A 16,832-nucleotide genomic window follows, 5' to 3' on the forward strand; every position below is an offset into this window, starting at 1 on the left:
CCGACGGGATCACTGCAGCTGAGGGATTGTAACTGAGGGATTACAACACTACACACCAATTCTTAAGAGACCAGATCAGACCAGATCTTTGATCCAAATCATCAATGTGGACAGAGGGCGAGTCTCTGATGTGTGATTGAAGACCTACAGACATCTGGACAGGAAGTCCCGAAGAAGTTCAGAATAAACACTTTTATTTACTGGCTCTGACTCCAAAGTTTATGTAGCCAAGAAGAGAATCAAACATTTCAACAGTCAGCAGAGCCTCACACACACACACACACACACACACACAGTGACTAATTAATAGTGATCATTGTGTTCAGAACATCGAGCAGCGACCTGAATCTGTGGCACACATGCAGACAATATGTCAGTGTGTGTGTGTCTGTGCTGTCTTTTATTGCGTGTTTTCACAGTGTATGTACAGTGTGTAGTTACCCCTTCTTGTGTCTCATTGTTGTCAAGTGATTTGTGTTTTCAGGTCGTTTCCTGTGATTAAAGGAGTGTTCTACTGAATTCTCCTCCTCCTCCTCCTGATGAAGATGAGTCATCTGTCACTCTGCTCGGTGGGTGTCTGAACAAACTGACTTGCTGCTGAAGCCAAAGCAGCATGAGAAAAAAGATCCTGACCATCTGAATGAAAACACCAATCTGAGATTCAAGAGGAGAGTTTTTCTATTTATTGTATGATTTTATTTATGATGTGTACTGGTTGTGTTCATTACTGTTGCAAACCAAATTGCCCCTTGGGGACAATAAAGACTTTCTAAGTTTCTAAGAAATCTGCAACTCGTCCCTGTAAATCTGCAACTAGTCCCTTTGAATCTACAACTACTCGCTGTACATCTGCAACTAGTCCCTTTGAATCTGCAACTAGTCCCTTTGAATCTACAACTAGTCCTTGTAAATCTACAACTAGTCCCTGTAAATCTACAACTAGTCCCTTTGAATCTACAATTAGTCCCTGTAAATCTACAACTAGTCCTTGTAAATCTAGAACTAGTCCCTGTAAATCTACAACTAGTCCCTTTGAATCTACAACTAGTCTCTGTAAATCTACAACTAGTCCTTGTAAATCTAGAACTAGTCCCTGTAAATCTACAACTAGTCCCTTTGAATCTACAACTAGTCCCTGTAAATCTGCAACTAGTCCTTGTAAATCTAGAACTAGTCCCTGTAAATCTACAACTAGTCCCTTTGAATCTACAACTAGTCTCTGTAAATCTACAACTAGTCCTTGTAAATCTACAACTAGTCCCTGTAAATCTACAACTAGTCCCTTTGAATCTACAACTAGTCTCTGTAAATCTACAACTACTCCCTGTGAATCTGCAACTAGTCTCCACACCACTATAACTAGTCCTTAGACCTCAAAAACTAGTCTTAAACTAGTTCAGGTATGATCAGTCATGATTTTTGGACTGTATGTGAGGGACCTGGTATCTCAGGTTTACATGTCTTTAGGCAGAAACAGGTTCGACAGCAGGTAGGAAACCAGTAGGTACCACTAGGTCTATCAGGTAACTAGGAGCTAACCTAGAACAGGTAACAGAGGTAGAAAGTCAGGTCAGACTGCTGTGGCAGGTAATTTTACTGTGGCGCTGATAAGATGATGAGGGATGGGTGTATGGCCAGATGAGGGTCAGGTGACTCAGGAATGGTGGGAAGGGCCAAGGGCTGGTCAGGGTGTGAACCTGTAACCTAACCCTGATCAAATGCACCTGATGAGTCACTGACCTGTAACCCTAACCTTAGTAACCTAATAACCTAACCCTAACCCTAACCCTAACGTGAACATGAGAATAAACTGGTTTCTGACTGAAATCTGAAGCTTTTAGTTTGATGTTACATTTATTTTATTATTTCACAGAATTGTTCTGTTGGGATTATTTCACCTGTATGCTCAATTTTTAGGTTGATGTGTTTCATTTGTTTATATGATTTGTTTTTAAAGAAATGAACAAGGTGATTTTCATGAGAACTGGTGACAGAATTTCTCCCTAGAGGAAACATAAAAAAAAAACACCCTTTAATGCTGCCACATCATTTTTTCTTTCTTTCTTTTTTTTTGATGAATCCTCCGGTGTCCTGACAACTGAACTTGGGACTAATTTAGCAGCAACAGAGTGTGAGTGAAGCTGTGGGGGTGAATGTCTTTGAATAGCAGCAGTGAGTCTGTGCTCAGTGATGGAGTAGCAGTTTGTGGTGGAGGTGGTGTTGAGGTTATCAGGCCTTCCCTCAGCTAACAGCACTGACGTGTCCTGCAGCCTGCCCACACACAAAAATAAATCCTTCACTTTGACTCACATGACGATCCTCCACCTCTCATCACGTTCCTCTGGACGTCTTCCCTCCTCGCAGTCCGTCTGCACTGACACCATCGCAGCCTCCGTCAGCACTTGTTTCATCAGAAACACCTCACCTGTAAAAATAAACCTGTTCTCCATGGTGATATCTCCAGTGATATCACCATGGAGGATTCCAATTGGTACTATTTCACAAAGTCACAGGAAACTAACCCCAAGGAGGTAGAACAACTCTGCTGGTTTATTATTATTATTATTATTATTATTATTATTATTATTATCATTATTATTATTAATAATAATATACCAAAGTTCAAAGTGCCATGAGCTGGAATGAGCTAGAAACAAATTTGGCCAAATACCTGGAAATTATGTGCATCTGCTTCCCAAGAAATATGAGCCCAATTGGCCACATGGTGACGCTAAAATGAAAAGATGACCACACCATGAATTTGACTGACTTGAAATATGACACACAAGTGCAGGTCGATGCGCTCTACAAAAGGCCTCTTGGACTATAAATCCATCATATTGAATTTCTTGGTCATTTGCAGAATGTGAAAAAATTAAATAATTAGAACCTTTTGGATTTTGACTTAAGCAATACCAAACTTGGTATACATCCTTGGGGGACTGAGATACACATTTCTACTTTAAATAAGCAAGATCGGTCATAAAACATGGCTGCCATCAACCACAATATCTTCACAAAGGGAGGGGCTTAGCAAATATTGGCCATAACTCATTAACCATTTTCCCAATCATCATATATCATGTATTTGCTCATAACTCAAGATGCCTTTGAGCAATCCTGACCAAACTTACAGGAGATGTCTTGAACTGTCTCCTGAACAAACACACTGAGTTCCAGTGTGCAGTTATTGAACTGCTGTAGGCTCTGTGATGATGAAGGTGTATGATTGGTCTCACACCTTTAAACCTAATTAAATGAGCTGTTGTGACTTTACTTGGCTTAGTCAAACCCGAAACCTGCTTGTTGCTACTTAGGGTTTCACTTTTGGGCAAAAGAGCCGGTTTTTCAAAACTGATAATTCACATTCTATATATATATATATTTTCTCTACTTGTATGGAATTACAAACACACACTGGCACAGGGTTTTCTGATTATCATTTTCATGTTACACAGTAACTGTAAGTAATAAGTAATAAGATAATTAAGATAAATAAGATATTAATAAGTAATAAGATTTCTATCAACCTCTCAGCATTGCCATGAATGAAGCAGAGTACTGAAGTTGTGCTTGTATTGGCTGATTGGCTCCAGCTGAATATGCTTTACAGTGACTGGCTCATTCACAGCATCTTCACAGAGGTGGAGACATTATATCCCAGCACATGAAGACTGTGTAGCATGGAGTTGAGATGGAAGGTTTACTGGAAGTGCTGCGTTAAACCAGCGCAGTGTAAAGACATGAAACCAGTGCCTCAGTCTCTCCTCCAGTTAAACCAGTGAAACCATCTCACTGTGCAAACAGTGTCTCAGTGTCTCTGAATGTTTCCGGCTGTAGTGATGGCGAATGAACTCTGACTGTTTGTTCAGTCTCTTCCTCTCTGACTGATTATCAGTTGGTCACTGTCTCTGTCCTCTGAACACACTGATCTGTTTAAGACCTGCAATGAACTCTGGGTGTTTGTCTGTGGGCAGGTTCACCTCCGTTCACACAGAAAGAGAGATAGACAGGAAGACAGTCAGACAGACAGACAGACAGACATACAGACAAACAGTAAGTCATACCAAAGTGTAATTAATAGCAATTAAATCCACCACCTCCTGCCCTAAACTGGCACTGATTTATCCTTAAACACAACCTTAGAAACAGCTGTAAAACCTATCAATCTCTACCAACTAACTTCAATGATTTCTTCATCTGAACCATCAATCATCATTCCAACAAGGCAGATTAGAGGAAATGTTCAGCTTCAAAATTCCTTTACTTACCAGGGCGGTCTCCAGTGGTGAAAAACAACCCTGCTGTTTAGCTGCTATTTTTATCACTTCTTTTGTTCTACTGAAGTTAGCAACCTAACAGGTTGCCTGGTGCGGTCGGGCCATTTTGTTATCTTCCAATACCAGTCTGCCCTCAAGAGGTAGCTTGTCTTGTAAACACAATGACTGCTGAAGCTCTTGGCAACACTGGTAAGTAAACAGCTGTTAATGCTACATTGGCTATTTAGCATTACCAAAACTTACAAATAACTTCTTAAAGGAAATTTGACCCTTATTTAGCACCTCTCTACCAGGTGTGATTAATCTGTCTTCATCAACAGGCCATGCAGGACAGTCCTTTAATGTGGCTGTAATTAACCCTCTTCTTAAAAAGCCCACTGTTGATCTAGTATGTCTATACTATATCTAACATCATTATATCTAACCTTCCCTCTCTCTCTAAGATCCTTGAGAAAGCAGTTTCCAATCAATTGTGAGACTTTCTACAGAACAATAGTTTATTGTTCACAGCACAGAGACAGCACTGGGGAAAGTTACAAATGACCTACTTGCACTGGACAAAGGACTTGTCTCTGTACTTGGAAGATCTTACTGCTGTGTTGGACACAATTGACCAGCACATCCTATTACAGAGACTTGAACATTTATTTATTAGATTGATTTTGGTTTGTACATAAACAATATAAATACAAATACAGCAGTCCCTCAACCACAAGGCCTGACGCCAAGTTTCTACAGATCGCTGTGACCACCCTTCTACAACTATGGAGGTCTACAGTACATCATGGAGACTTACAGCAGTGCCAGTGGTTGACACTCAGTGTGTAGATGTTTTGTTGTTCAGCCTGTGTTTGTGTGAGAGCCTGTGAGGCTGAGGTCTGGTGGAAGTTTGAGGAAATCCTTGTCTGTTTTGGCCTGGATTTAGTGGTGTAGATATACCCTCAAGAGTAGACTGTAAGGCTGGTCTACTCTTCATCATGAGGTGAGAATAAAGCTCAGAGCTGAGAATAAAAGACTGTTGTTCTTGCTGTGTTATTTCTTGATGTGTGATAATAAGTTTTGACAGTTGAACCTGTGTGAAATGAAGATCCACAGAGTTTTATCATTGCTTTCTAACTGTTTGAATGATGACAATTCTGATACCCCAGCTGCCACTGGAGTCTGTCCCAGCAGGCACTGGGTGAGAGGTAGAGTACACCTGGCAGGTCACCAACCAATCACGGGTGAAACACACCCTCAAACATCAGAAGTTCAGATTTCTGTGGTTTCATTATGTCTGAATTTTGAACATTTTTTTTAAAGATATGACAGATAGGACAGTAGGGAGTGAAAGGAAAAGGGCAGAAAGGGGGAACGACATGACATGCGGGAAAGAGTCGGACCAGTTGGGAGCCAAACCGGTGACTCGGCTGTTAGGAGCATCAACCCCAACCATTCAGCTGTCAGATCACTCCACTGAACATTGAACATTTGACTGAAATACACAGCAGGGGTTTTTTCTTCAGACTGCAGTTCTGAGATCTGTTTTAAGGAATGTTTTATGTCTGAATAATGAATTGTATTCTTGTTTCTATGAACATGATATGCTCTAGAACCCAGTAGTCATCTTTGTGTTTCTTAAATTAACTTGTCAATTCAGTGATGAGTTTGTAGGTCAGTGAACAAACATCATCAACATGCCAGCTGGCTCTGGCTGCCCCGCTTCTCTTTGACCTGCAAAGGTTTAACTTTACCAACATCACTGGGCACCGGCTCCAGATCCAGCAGCCAATCACAGTGCAGAGCAGGACAGAGGAGGAAGTGGAGGAGCCTCACAGTCTACCGGCCATTGCTCCAGTTTTTACCTGCAAACAAAGAAGTGAGTGTTGGGTTTCTACATCACTCTGACTGTCTTTGTTGATGTGTGAAAGCAAAGCAGAGCTCAGACCTGATCCTGATCTCTGCAAACAAAAATCACCTGAACAGGAGGCAGATAGAAGTCAACTGACCTCTACAAGATTCTGTAAAGATGATAAAACCCCCCAAAACGCAGCTCATCATCTGTGGCATAGATATCATGGGACACAAAAACAATTTCAGATTTCATCTTAACTTTCACATCCTGAAACAAAAGTGCAGCATTAACTGATAATTTAATGTAATAAACAGTGTTGTCCTGTTAGCACCTCCTCAGGTTAAAGAGTTAATCAACAAGAATTTAAAGTTTGTTCTGATGGTGGTGCATGTTTCCATGCATAGAATGGGATATATCACTATCATCTATGTGTGTAAACTTTCTGGCACTGCTGACCAAGTATATGTGCAGATACTTCTCATTGAACAGGTAATTGCAAGGTATAAAACAGAAATGGTCAACCCAATCAGCATGAGAGAGGTGCTTGAGCACAGCTTCAGATAGTTTGGATTCATGCAATTAATTGCTGAGATCGCCTTAATGGAGGGTTTAGCACATGTAGCTGTGACTGATCAGTACATTTTGCTTTCAGAGGGCACTCTCACTTGATCTGTGTCAGCAATTCGCCCCCGTCTGGTCGCTTCTGGGTTTGCTTGCCAAGAGCACATTCCAGTGAAGAAGTCTAGGCATATATGGCTATATTTTACAGCCATTAACTTCGCTGGGCAGTCAGACTAGAACAGTTATAGTTTAATTAAACTGCTCTCATCAGACCTGGAAGATTCACATCTCTTGTACTTCCAACATCTACAGAGGAAGTCACAGGTTATAATGTGTGCAACGTTCACCTGGATGAATGTGACTGGATGTCAGTAGCCATGCAGCTGTGAAGTCAGTCACTGTAAACTGCAAAAAGCTGGTGCCAGTCAGCAAAGACTATGATTTCATTGCTCTGCCTGAACTATGCTTTATTTCTTTTTTTGGCATTTCAAGTCAAAGCTCCTGTCAGGTGACAGAGCACTGACCTTTGTCACATGTACTATGTACCATGTCTTTAGCAGTCCTGCAGTGAATGTGCTAGACAAAACTTTAATTCAGCAATGCTCCATTAATTCAGACTTTCACTTTGCTGTCAGTGAAATATTTTTATCTTTACCTTTTCTCCCTGTTTAAGTTTGGCAGTGCCACCAGAGCCTTTTAAAAGGAGGTGCTTCACCTTCAATTGTTTTTTAAAATAAGTGAGCTTGGTTGGGCACAAGCACTGTCACATAGTGTGTGGGATTTATCCCTGCTGATGGTGCACAGTGCACATATGATGGTGTTAATCACAGGTGCGGAGCTCTCTTTGTCAAACCCACAGTTGAATAAATGAAGCCCAGTTGTTCAAGAGTCTGTTGGTGGACTGGAGGAAAACACAGACACTCAAAGGTAAAATTGATTGTTAAGAGTTTCTTTAATGATGAAGTGAAACAAAAAGGCAAAAATTAAAATAAATTATATAAAGTTGGCATCAACATCTCATTGTTTTACAATGAAGCAACAAAAGTCTGTTTTTTGTTTCACCAGTTAAATAATTTAACATCAGTCTGGTTGATTTCATTAACATTGTTCAGTTTACTCACAACTTCATATTGTTAACTTAGTCACAGCTCATTAACAACAGGTAATTAGTTAATTAGCCCACAGCTTGTTAACAACAGTTCTTTTAGTTAATTTGCTCAGTTGATATTTCAGTAAAATTATCAATTTTCATCTTCATGTTGACTGTCTTTGGCTTCCTTCTCAATCTTCTGAGCTGAACTTTCAAGCTGAGGCAAAAGTTCCAGAAATGTTTTTTACTGTGCAAATATCAAAATTCATCAAATTTTATAATAATAATAATAATAATGATAATAATAATAATAATAATAATAATGTTTGGCTCAAGCAGCTGGTTGAACAAATTTCTTTCAAGTATCTCGACATCAGAGATTTGTATACAAGTTGAACCCTAAGTAAACAGTAGAACACATCAAAAATGATTCAATAACAATAGAAAACAATAGACAAACAATAGACACACATACATATAAATGTAGACAGGTAGAGTTTGACGTTGCAGGATATGTTGCATAGTATCTCAGGTTGTTCCAATGTGGAAAAGAGTCTCTCCCAAAAAGAAATACGATGCTTCATCACTAAACATAAATACTTTGTCTTTAGTGGAAAGTGCTGAGCTGATATTTTCTCATCATCAGAGTTTATGAGCAGCCGCACTCCTCAACGATCATGTTCTGGATGTCTTTCTTGATGATTTTCTGCTCCTCGTTGTAGTAAAGCATTGACATGGCGCGCAGCTTCGTCGGCACACAGCACGACTTGATGTTTTGAAATGGGCTGTAGCCCCTCATGCGATAATGATTGATAACTGTTGAGTGGAAGGAGAGGGAGGAGCCACTAAGGCTCGCCATGTGGTTTGGACAGTCACCCTCACAGTAGTTGGCATGGTAACCTGATGGAGCGATAATCCAGTCATTCCAGCCAATATCTTTAAAGTTCACGTAAAACTGGCGTTTGCAGCAGATACGTATTTTCCCGTCGCACTCTAGACCTCGTTTGACTCGTCGCTGCGGTGCCTCCTCTCGAGGTTGCAGCACCACCATGAGGAATGGCCGATGAGACTGATCTTGGCCTACAGCTTGCTCACCTTTGGTGGGTGTCAGGACTGGGGAGGCTCCGGCATCAGTACACAGTGGACAGGAAACCCGCAGGCTGAGTGAGTTGCTACCGCTGTCCAATAGAGTCTGAACACTGCGAGGAATGGCAAGGGTGTGCCAGCCGCTGCGACGAGTGTCCACCATCTTCTCTGAAACATGCTCCTCCTTGTCATCCTCATGATGAAGCTGCAGCAGCTGCAGCATCACTTTGCCCTTCACTCGGTTTCCCTTTGACATTTTGAGAAAGATCCAAACGTTCGCCTGTTCCACAACTGAAGAACTACCACCTTCCTTTGAAATGTCAAAGATCACGGTGTTTGGAGAGTCACCTACAACAGAGGGCACAGTTAGCATGTTAGCAGAAATTAGCCCTATCCATCAGTTTGAAGAGCTGTGGTTATAAACATGACACATTTACATTAATGTTGTTAAAGACAAAACAATGGTCTACTGGACTGGACTGAACTGTGGTGGTCTCTACTAGTCTCTACTGTGTGAATCTTCCCACTGAGTTAGTTTCACTTTAACCTCTGCCCTCAGGCTGATGATTTAGATCTTTAAACATCTGGATAAATCTGCTGGACAACTGGTATCTCAGAATGAAATTTTTTACTAAGTTTATTTCTTTTCACTGCGGGTGATCAAAACTGATAAACACACACAAGACACACCCTCATCTTATTAGTCCTGCTTGTCTGTGTTTGATTCTGCTGGTCACTGTTTGATTTTACTGGTCTCTGTTTGATCCTGCTGGTCTGTGTTTGATCCTGTTGGTCTCTGTTTGATTTTGCTTGTCTTTGTTTGATCCTGCTAGTCTCTTTCTGATCCTGATGTCTGAACTGAGACCCCTATGTTTTTGTCTTCCTGTCATTTGAATGAACGAACAAACTAAATGTTGTTAACAATAAAAACCTGAGTGGAGCCACTTTCTCTAAATATCCTCAATATGAGCAGTGACACTAAAAAAAGAAAAGGCCTGATTTCTGGGAATGTTAACAAGGTCGTTAGTATATACCCCCCTCCCCGCCCCCAAACTAACCCCCACCATACAACCCCTCACCCTCCCAAAAACCCATCCTGTCCTGTGTTTCTGTCTTTGTCTCCTGCTGCAGAATAATTACTGAAGCCCAGATTTGTCTGAATGAGATTATTCATGGCCTGAGACCACTCGGTATGCCCCCCCCCACCCCACCCCCTCCTGGACTTTTTCTAAAGGTCTTTCAGAAAGAGACAACTATTTATAGCGCAAAGCTTTTGTGTACATTTATGTAAGCAAAAACAAGTGACAGGACGATATGATTGGTCATGAGTTGGTTCACATTCACAGCTGCTGACCTGACAGACTTACGTTGAAAGTTTTCTTTTTGACCAAATCAGGGTTATAAATGATCAATATTTAACAGAACTTTACCTTCACCACTCACATTTGTCTGTTCTATAAATGTCTTTGTGTCTTTGTTTAACCATTGAAGCGTTTCACCTCCTTCAGTGAGTCAAGGGTCTAAAGTTCTTTCAGTGACCTGATATCAGTTGTTACTGATCAGTGAACAGTCGTCCCATCAGATTTTATCTGAGCTAAACTTCAGACTCGATTTAGGGAGTGTTTTGACAAAAACGTTTAATCTGACTCAACTTTTGACAAAATGCAACACAACATCATCCAGCAAGATGCAGTAAGTGAAGCACACAGAGCCTGTGGACTGATGGGTAATGTTACTCAAGGTCTTCATCCTCTGTCATTAATCTACTGAGTCACTAACACACAGGTGAAGCTGACCAATCAGCATGCACCGTGACACCTGTAGTTACATTGAGGAGCTGCTGCTCAGGTTCACAAATGTGCACCCAGATGTAGTGTGACTGAATTAATGAATACATGGATGAATGAATGAATGAAGCTTAACTCAACTTCCACTGAACAATAAACGTGATTCAGATCATCCAACAACTTTTCAGTGACTCAGAAGTCACCTCCTCTTTTACTGTGTGGACAAAAGTAAAGAAAAATAAAACTGAAACACGGAGTTCACACTCAGACTGAGTGGAGTCAACTGTGTGTGTGTGTGTGTGTGTGTGTGTGTGTGTGTGTGTGTGTATGTGTGTGTGTGTGTGTGTCTGCTGACAGACAGACTGTGGAAATCTGTACACAAACTTTGAACTTTTTGGATTTTTGTGAATGAGCTGATAACAGAGAAGAGAGATGTCTCTATTGTAGCTCATGATCAGTAAACCTCAGTAGAGTCTGACTCAGAGTCTGACACCTGAGATACACCTGAGACATGTGTGAAACTTTGTAAATAAAGTGCAACAATCATATTAATCAACTTTGGTTAAAAAAAAGTACAAGCTCATCATGCAGTGGAGTCACTAACTAGGTTCACAGTGGAATCAGCAGAACCAAGAGAATCAGTAGAACCAGCAGAATTAGAACGTGTTGAATCAATAGAACCAGTACAACCTGTAGAATCAGTAGAACTTGTAGTTAAAGAGCTCAGATCTAGCTGCTTGTAATGTATGTCAGCTACCCATAATACCTTTCTCCAAGTTAGTGGATATGTCTACATGACTGTACCTGTGTAACTGCACCTGTGTTACTGTACCTGTGTTATTGTACCCGTGTGCCTGTACTGGTGTAACTGTAACTGTGTAACTGTACCAGTGTGACTGTAACTCTGTACCTGTACCAGTGTAAGTGTAACTGTGTGACTGCAACTGTGTCACTGTGCCTTTGTGACTGTACCTGTGTACCTGTACTTTTGTTACTTCAACTGTGTGACTGTAACTGTTTAACTGTGAACTAGAGAAATTAAAAGTAAACATGAAGTTTGTGATTGCTGTCAGACTGACCTGGCTCTGCAAAGGTGATGATTTCAGATGGTGGCTCAGGGGATGTTGGGGCCCTGGGGCCCTGGCCCCCCTCCTGGATCTCCACGCTGCCATCTTCAGTCACATGGCCGACATGGAGCTTCTTGATGGCATTGAGTAGTGCTGCTCGAGGGACCGGCTGTGTCAGGTTAGGCCGGGCACTCAGGTGCAGCATGTTGAGAATGTGACGCTTCACTGCCTCCACCATATCACTCTGTCCTCCTGGTAAAGACAAGTTCCTCCTCATCTGAGACAGAGAACAGGACGGACAGTCAGAGGACAATGCCCCCTCCCGGAGCCGAGATGTCTCGTCAACCTCAGGAGTCGGAGAGACCAGGGTAGAGGCGTCAACAAGAAGGCCGACCGCCACAAAGAATACAGCCAACAGAGAAGACATGATGGACTCTGACTTATGGTAGAGTCAGTGTCTGTCTCTGCAGGAGAGTTAGAGCACTCACAGAGGTCCTGACGGAGAAGTAGACACAAGGGCTCTGGATCCTTCTGATCAAAGCCTCAGATTCAGCAGAGTCCAACAGTAGAGTCAGTAGAGTTTCTCAGATGTTTGAGGAAGTGAGGACATATAATAGAAACACAGAGTTCAGCAGCCAACACTGAGGTTAGAAATCCTGAGCCGGTCAGCAGCGCTCACAGAGCAGGCTGGGGGTCTAGTCCTCCCTCAGTCCTTGATCTGGTCCTGATTGTTTGTCAGTGTTGCAGGTCTGCGGCTCTGATCCTGTGGATTTCTGTCTGGTTCTGATTAATTGACTGCTGCAGGTCTGAGGATGTGGTTCTCTCCTATAGTTCTCAGTCTGGTCCTGATTGTCTGGTGCTGTGACTGACTGTGCAGGGTCACTCTACTCTCCCTCTCTGCTCAGTTACTGTAATTATACCTCTCTGCCTGTTTAATCCCTCCCTCCATCCACAGAGGTATTTCCCTGTGAGTCTATCTCTCTCTCTCTCTCTCTCTCACACACACACACACACACACACATACAGTGAGTAAAGTCTCTCAGAATATCTCAGGACTGTTTGTGGTGTTTCCTCCTGAACGAACGTCACGACAGAAGAGGAGGAGGAAGGAGGGAAGAGGAGGAAGAGAGTGTCCCTGATTCATTCATACCACACACACACAAACACACACACACACACACACACACACACACACACACACACACACACACACACACACACACACACTCACTCACTCACTCACACACACACACACACACACAGATGACTCAGTGCATTGTCATCATCACCTCACGTGGAGGAGAAACTCCGTTGGTGTGAAATAAATTTTTAGACTGAAAAAAGAGAGTTTGTTGTTATAATCAGAGCAGATGGAGCGTGCTCAGACCAGACCATCTCTCTCACACACACACACACACACACACACACACACACACACACACACACACACACACACACACGCACACACACACACACACAGTGACATCAGCATGCCCTCTGGTGGTCAGAGTCAGGTGTTACAGTGTGCTCACCTGAGACACGTCCTCTAATTCACCCTTTGTCTTCCTGTCTGTAACTGTGAACTGGTTACCACTAAGAAGAACTGGTTCACCTAATGGAGTCAGTCTGCAACCTGTCAAAGTCAAGGTTCTGAATACACTGCACAGCCTTTCAAATTCCCAACAACTTTATTAAGCATATTGCTTGTGGATTTCATAAACAGTAAGAATACATAATGTTGGACAAATTTTACAGTCTGGGACACTGTGTCTCTGGTGATTTGTCTTCCACTGTCGATGTGTATGTCTGTGTCCGGGTGTGGCGCTCCTCTCTCCCTGAATCAGCTACCTGTTTACAACTTAGTTAACACCCCTGAAAGCTCCTTGTGCCCAGCAATATTCCCTGGAGGAAGATGGCTTGGCAGTTCCATTCTTCAGCATACAGTATAACTGATTTCAGCATCCAAAAATGTATCCTTATCTGAACTGATTCAATAAAAGCATTGTTTTGTTGGCTTTGCTTCTCCTAAGTCAGTGCATTCTGTATGATTTGTGTGGAAGATGGAATGTCTTTGGACAATAGAGATGCCTCAAAATGTAGTTTTCCTGACCCTCATGCACCAAGACTGATAGTTGATCTTTGTAAACTGATCTAGAAACTACTCTGATAGAGCTTTAATAAAGTGGTCTACCTCTGCCATGACTAACCACAAATGACCTATGCACAAACAACCAACCTTGTAAAGTATCAGTGTGCAAAAAAGCCATAGGAGCAACCTTATAAATTGAGCATCCCCTTTAACTGCCTAGCCTAATCTATTTAACTCAACCCTGATCCTCAGGGGCTACTGATGGCAGATACTTGTGGTAAAACCACCAGCAAGCTGGCAAACCCTGCAAGGACCAGGACCTTGCCCTGAGCCAACCACTTTCACCTCACACTATATTCATAAACAATCAATCAAGGGAGGAGTCAGCTCAGCAGGTATCTTGCTCAGAAAAAGGTCTAAACTTACCTTAATTTTTCCTGAGTCCAATCCACCATCCATCAAGTCCAACAAATCTCAAATCAAGTTTTGAGTCAAGATCAAGATGTAAATTTTATTTTGAGTTAAAAATGAATCATGCACTGAATTAGTGCTGTTTTAAATTTTAAACAGTATAACAGTTATGGTAAATATACTTAAATATTTTTGTGTGTTGATTACTTTTAAGTAACAATTAGAAGCAGGTCAGTTAAAATCAAAATGATCAGGTGTTATTAGGCAGAAACACTAGAATGTTAAGTGGTGGCAGGAGGTCCTCATAAATAATTAAGTATAGATTATATTCACCTTAATTAGGATAATGCAGACAGTAAAGGTTGCTGTGTGTTGCAAAAATCAGACCCATCCTGTGTCTAAAGGATGCTGAGCATGCATTTGTTACCTCAAGACTGGACTACTGTAACTCTTTATTGTCAGGATGTCCCAATAATTGAGTGAACAGCCTTCAATTGATCCAAAATGCTGCAGCACGAGTACTGACAGGAACTAGGAAACAAAATCACATCTCTCCTGTGTTAGCTTCTCTGCATTGGCTCCCTGTAAAATCCAGGATAGAATTAAAATCCTCCTCCTCACCTACAAAGCCATTAATGGTCAGGCACCATTGTACCTTAAAGAGCTTATAGTTCCCTATTTTCCCAATAGGATACTTCACTCTCTAAATGCAGGTCTACTTGTGGTTCTCAGAGTTTGTAAGAGTAGAATGGGGGGCAGACCCTTCAGCTATCAGGCTCCTCTCCTGTGGAACCAGCTCCCAGTGTGGGTTCGGGAGGCAGACACCCTCTCTACCTTTAAGATCAGGCTTCAAACTGTCCTGTTTAGTAAAGCTTATAATTAGGGCTGGCTCGGGTATGTCCTGACCCATCCCTTAGTTATGCTGCTATAGAGCTAGACTGCTGGGGGATTCCCATGATGCATTGGGCTCTCTCTCTCTCTATCTCGACTACTTTATGCCATTGACTTTGTATTTTTTCTCTCCCCCGTAGTTTATGCTTCTCCTCTCTCTCCCTCTCTCTGTCCTCATTCTGCAGGTCTCTCTGCCTCTGGAGCAGCAGGATCCAGATCCACCACTACTCATCATTACTATTAACCACTGTTATCTGTCATAATTATTGATAACACCATTACCTACACAGCTATTCCTGGTCTCTCTCTCTCTCTCTCTCTCTTTTCTCATCTCTCCTCCCCCCACCCCCCCCTTTTCTCCTCCTAAACCCAACCGGTTGAGGCAGACGGCCGCCCACCCTGAGCCCGGTTCTGTTGGAGGTTTCTTCCTGTTAAAAGGAAGTGTTTTCTTCCCCCTGTCACCAAGTGCTGCTCTTTGTGGGAACTGTTGGGTTTTTCACTGTAACAAAGTAAGGTCTCAACCTGACCCTGTAAAGTGCCTTCAGAGAATGTATATTATGATTTGGTGCTATACAAATAAATTTGAATAAATTGAATTGTTAAAGTGATTGTTGTGTGGTGAAGTGGCTGTAGTGGAGTAAAGTGGTAGTTGTGCGGTGAAGTGGTTGTTGTATAGTCAAGTCCTTGTTGTGTGTTGTGTGGTGAAGTGGTTGCTGTATCTGGCAAAGTGGTTTTGCATTAAAATGGTTTTTGTCTGGTAAAGAGGTTTTTGTGTGCTTAAGTGGTTTGTTCATAAAAGTGGTTGTTGTGTGGTACAGTGGTTATACTTATTGTAAAAGATTCTGCAGAAAAATTTACAACTGTCTCTTGGAGTTTTGCAGAGTTGTTGTTCTCCTTGCCATCTGTTCCTGTCACATCAACATAAACATGTGAGTCTGTTTTAGTGTAGTTCTTAATCTACTGGTGTTTTTTCAGTAGTTGTTGTAGGCTGACTCATCAGGTTTACAGACTCTGTCAACCTGCAGGTTGCTGCAGTGTTTTTAAAGGACAAGGCTTAAATGTGATGATGTTCTGGCGTGGGATGCCCACACATTTCTCTCCTGCCTGTACAGTCTGATTAGCTACTGTTGGGCTCAACAGTCAACACTCAAAAATAATGTTTTAATGTTTGGGCAATTTCAGTCCAGTCTAAAGTCCCTTTTTAATTTTTGTTTCCTTTAACAAATCAAATTAATAACAATTAATAACAAATGAGTCCTATTTTATTAAAATGAGTTTGAAGCTGATTCTTTAGATAAAATCAGCACCAAACTTAAAATGATAAACTTTCATTTATGTGAGGAAAAGTATGTCTTTAGACTAATTTCTACTGTTTGATGAAACTCTCATTAATCACTTCCTGTGGTTTACTCAACATTTCAGTGGAAAAGTGCACCCAGAAATAAAACATGTATTATCTGCTCCACCTGCACAGCCTCAGCCTCAAGAGACACAGATTACCTGCTGAGACACTAAAAATATCTGGAGTTGGACAATATTTTATTTTATCTGGACATTTACAGAAACTCTGGCTCTACATTTATGACATTAACATATCTACATTTATTCGTCTGTAATGAAATGAAACTAAATTATTGCGTTTGATTTTCAGTTTAATTAAAACCAAAGAAAATAGGAGGTGGACTGAAACAATCCTGTCAGATGACTGTTGCTTTAAGGCCCGCCCCCTCCACACA

The 16,832-nt window shown here is 41.6% G+C and overlaps 1 protein-coding gene across 2 annotated transcripts; it reads right to left on the bottom strand.

The window, feature by feature from the left end:
• Positions 1–273: 273 nt before the first annotated feature.
• inhbab (inhibin subunit beta Ab) lies at positions 274–12,952 on the bottom strand. Of its 2 annotated transcripts, XR_011692946.1 has the most exons (3): positions 11,718–12,952; positions 4,272–9,199; positions 274–2,458 (listed from the first exon to the last, which is right to left on the bottom strand). XR_011692946.1 is itself a non-coding variant. In XM_071491885.1 (2 exons), the coding sequence occupies exons 1-2, from the start codon at positions 12,130–12,132 to the stop codon at positions 8,415–8,417; spliced, it is 1,200 nt and encodes a 399-aa protein (XP_071347986.1). In that variant the 5' UTR covers positions 12,133–12,952; the 3' UTR covers positions 2,507–8,414. The 2 variants fall into 2 exon arrangements, 1 of the variants encoding a protein (XP_071347986.1); XM_071491885.1 differs by lacking the exon at positions 274–2,458 and having other exon boundaries at positions 2,507–9,199.
• Between the last annotated feature and the right edge of the window lie 3,880 nt (positions 12,953–16,832).

This window comes from Trachinotus anak, unplaced genomic scaffold, assembly GCF_046630095.1.
Source record: "Trachinotus anak isolate AG129_WGS33_773 ecotype Australia unplaced genomic scaffold, CSIRO_AGI_Tana_v1 ptg000012l, whole genome shotgun sequence".
Lineage (NCBI taxonomy): Eukaryota > Metazoa > Chordata > Actinopteri > Carangiformes > Carangidae > Trachinotus > Trachinotus anak.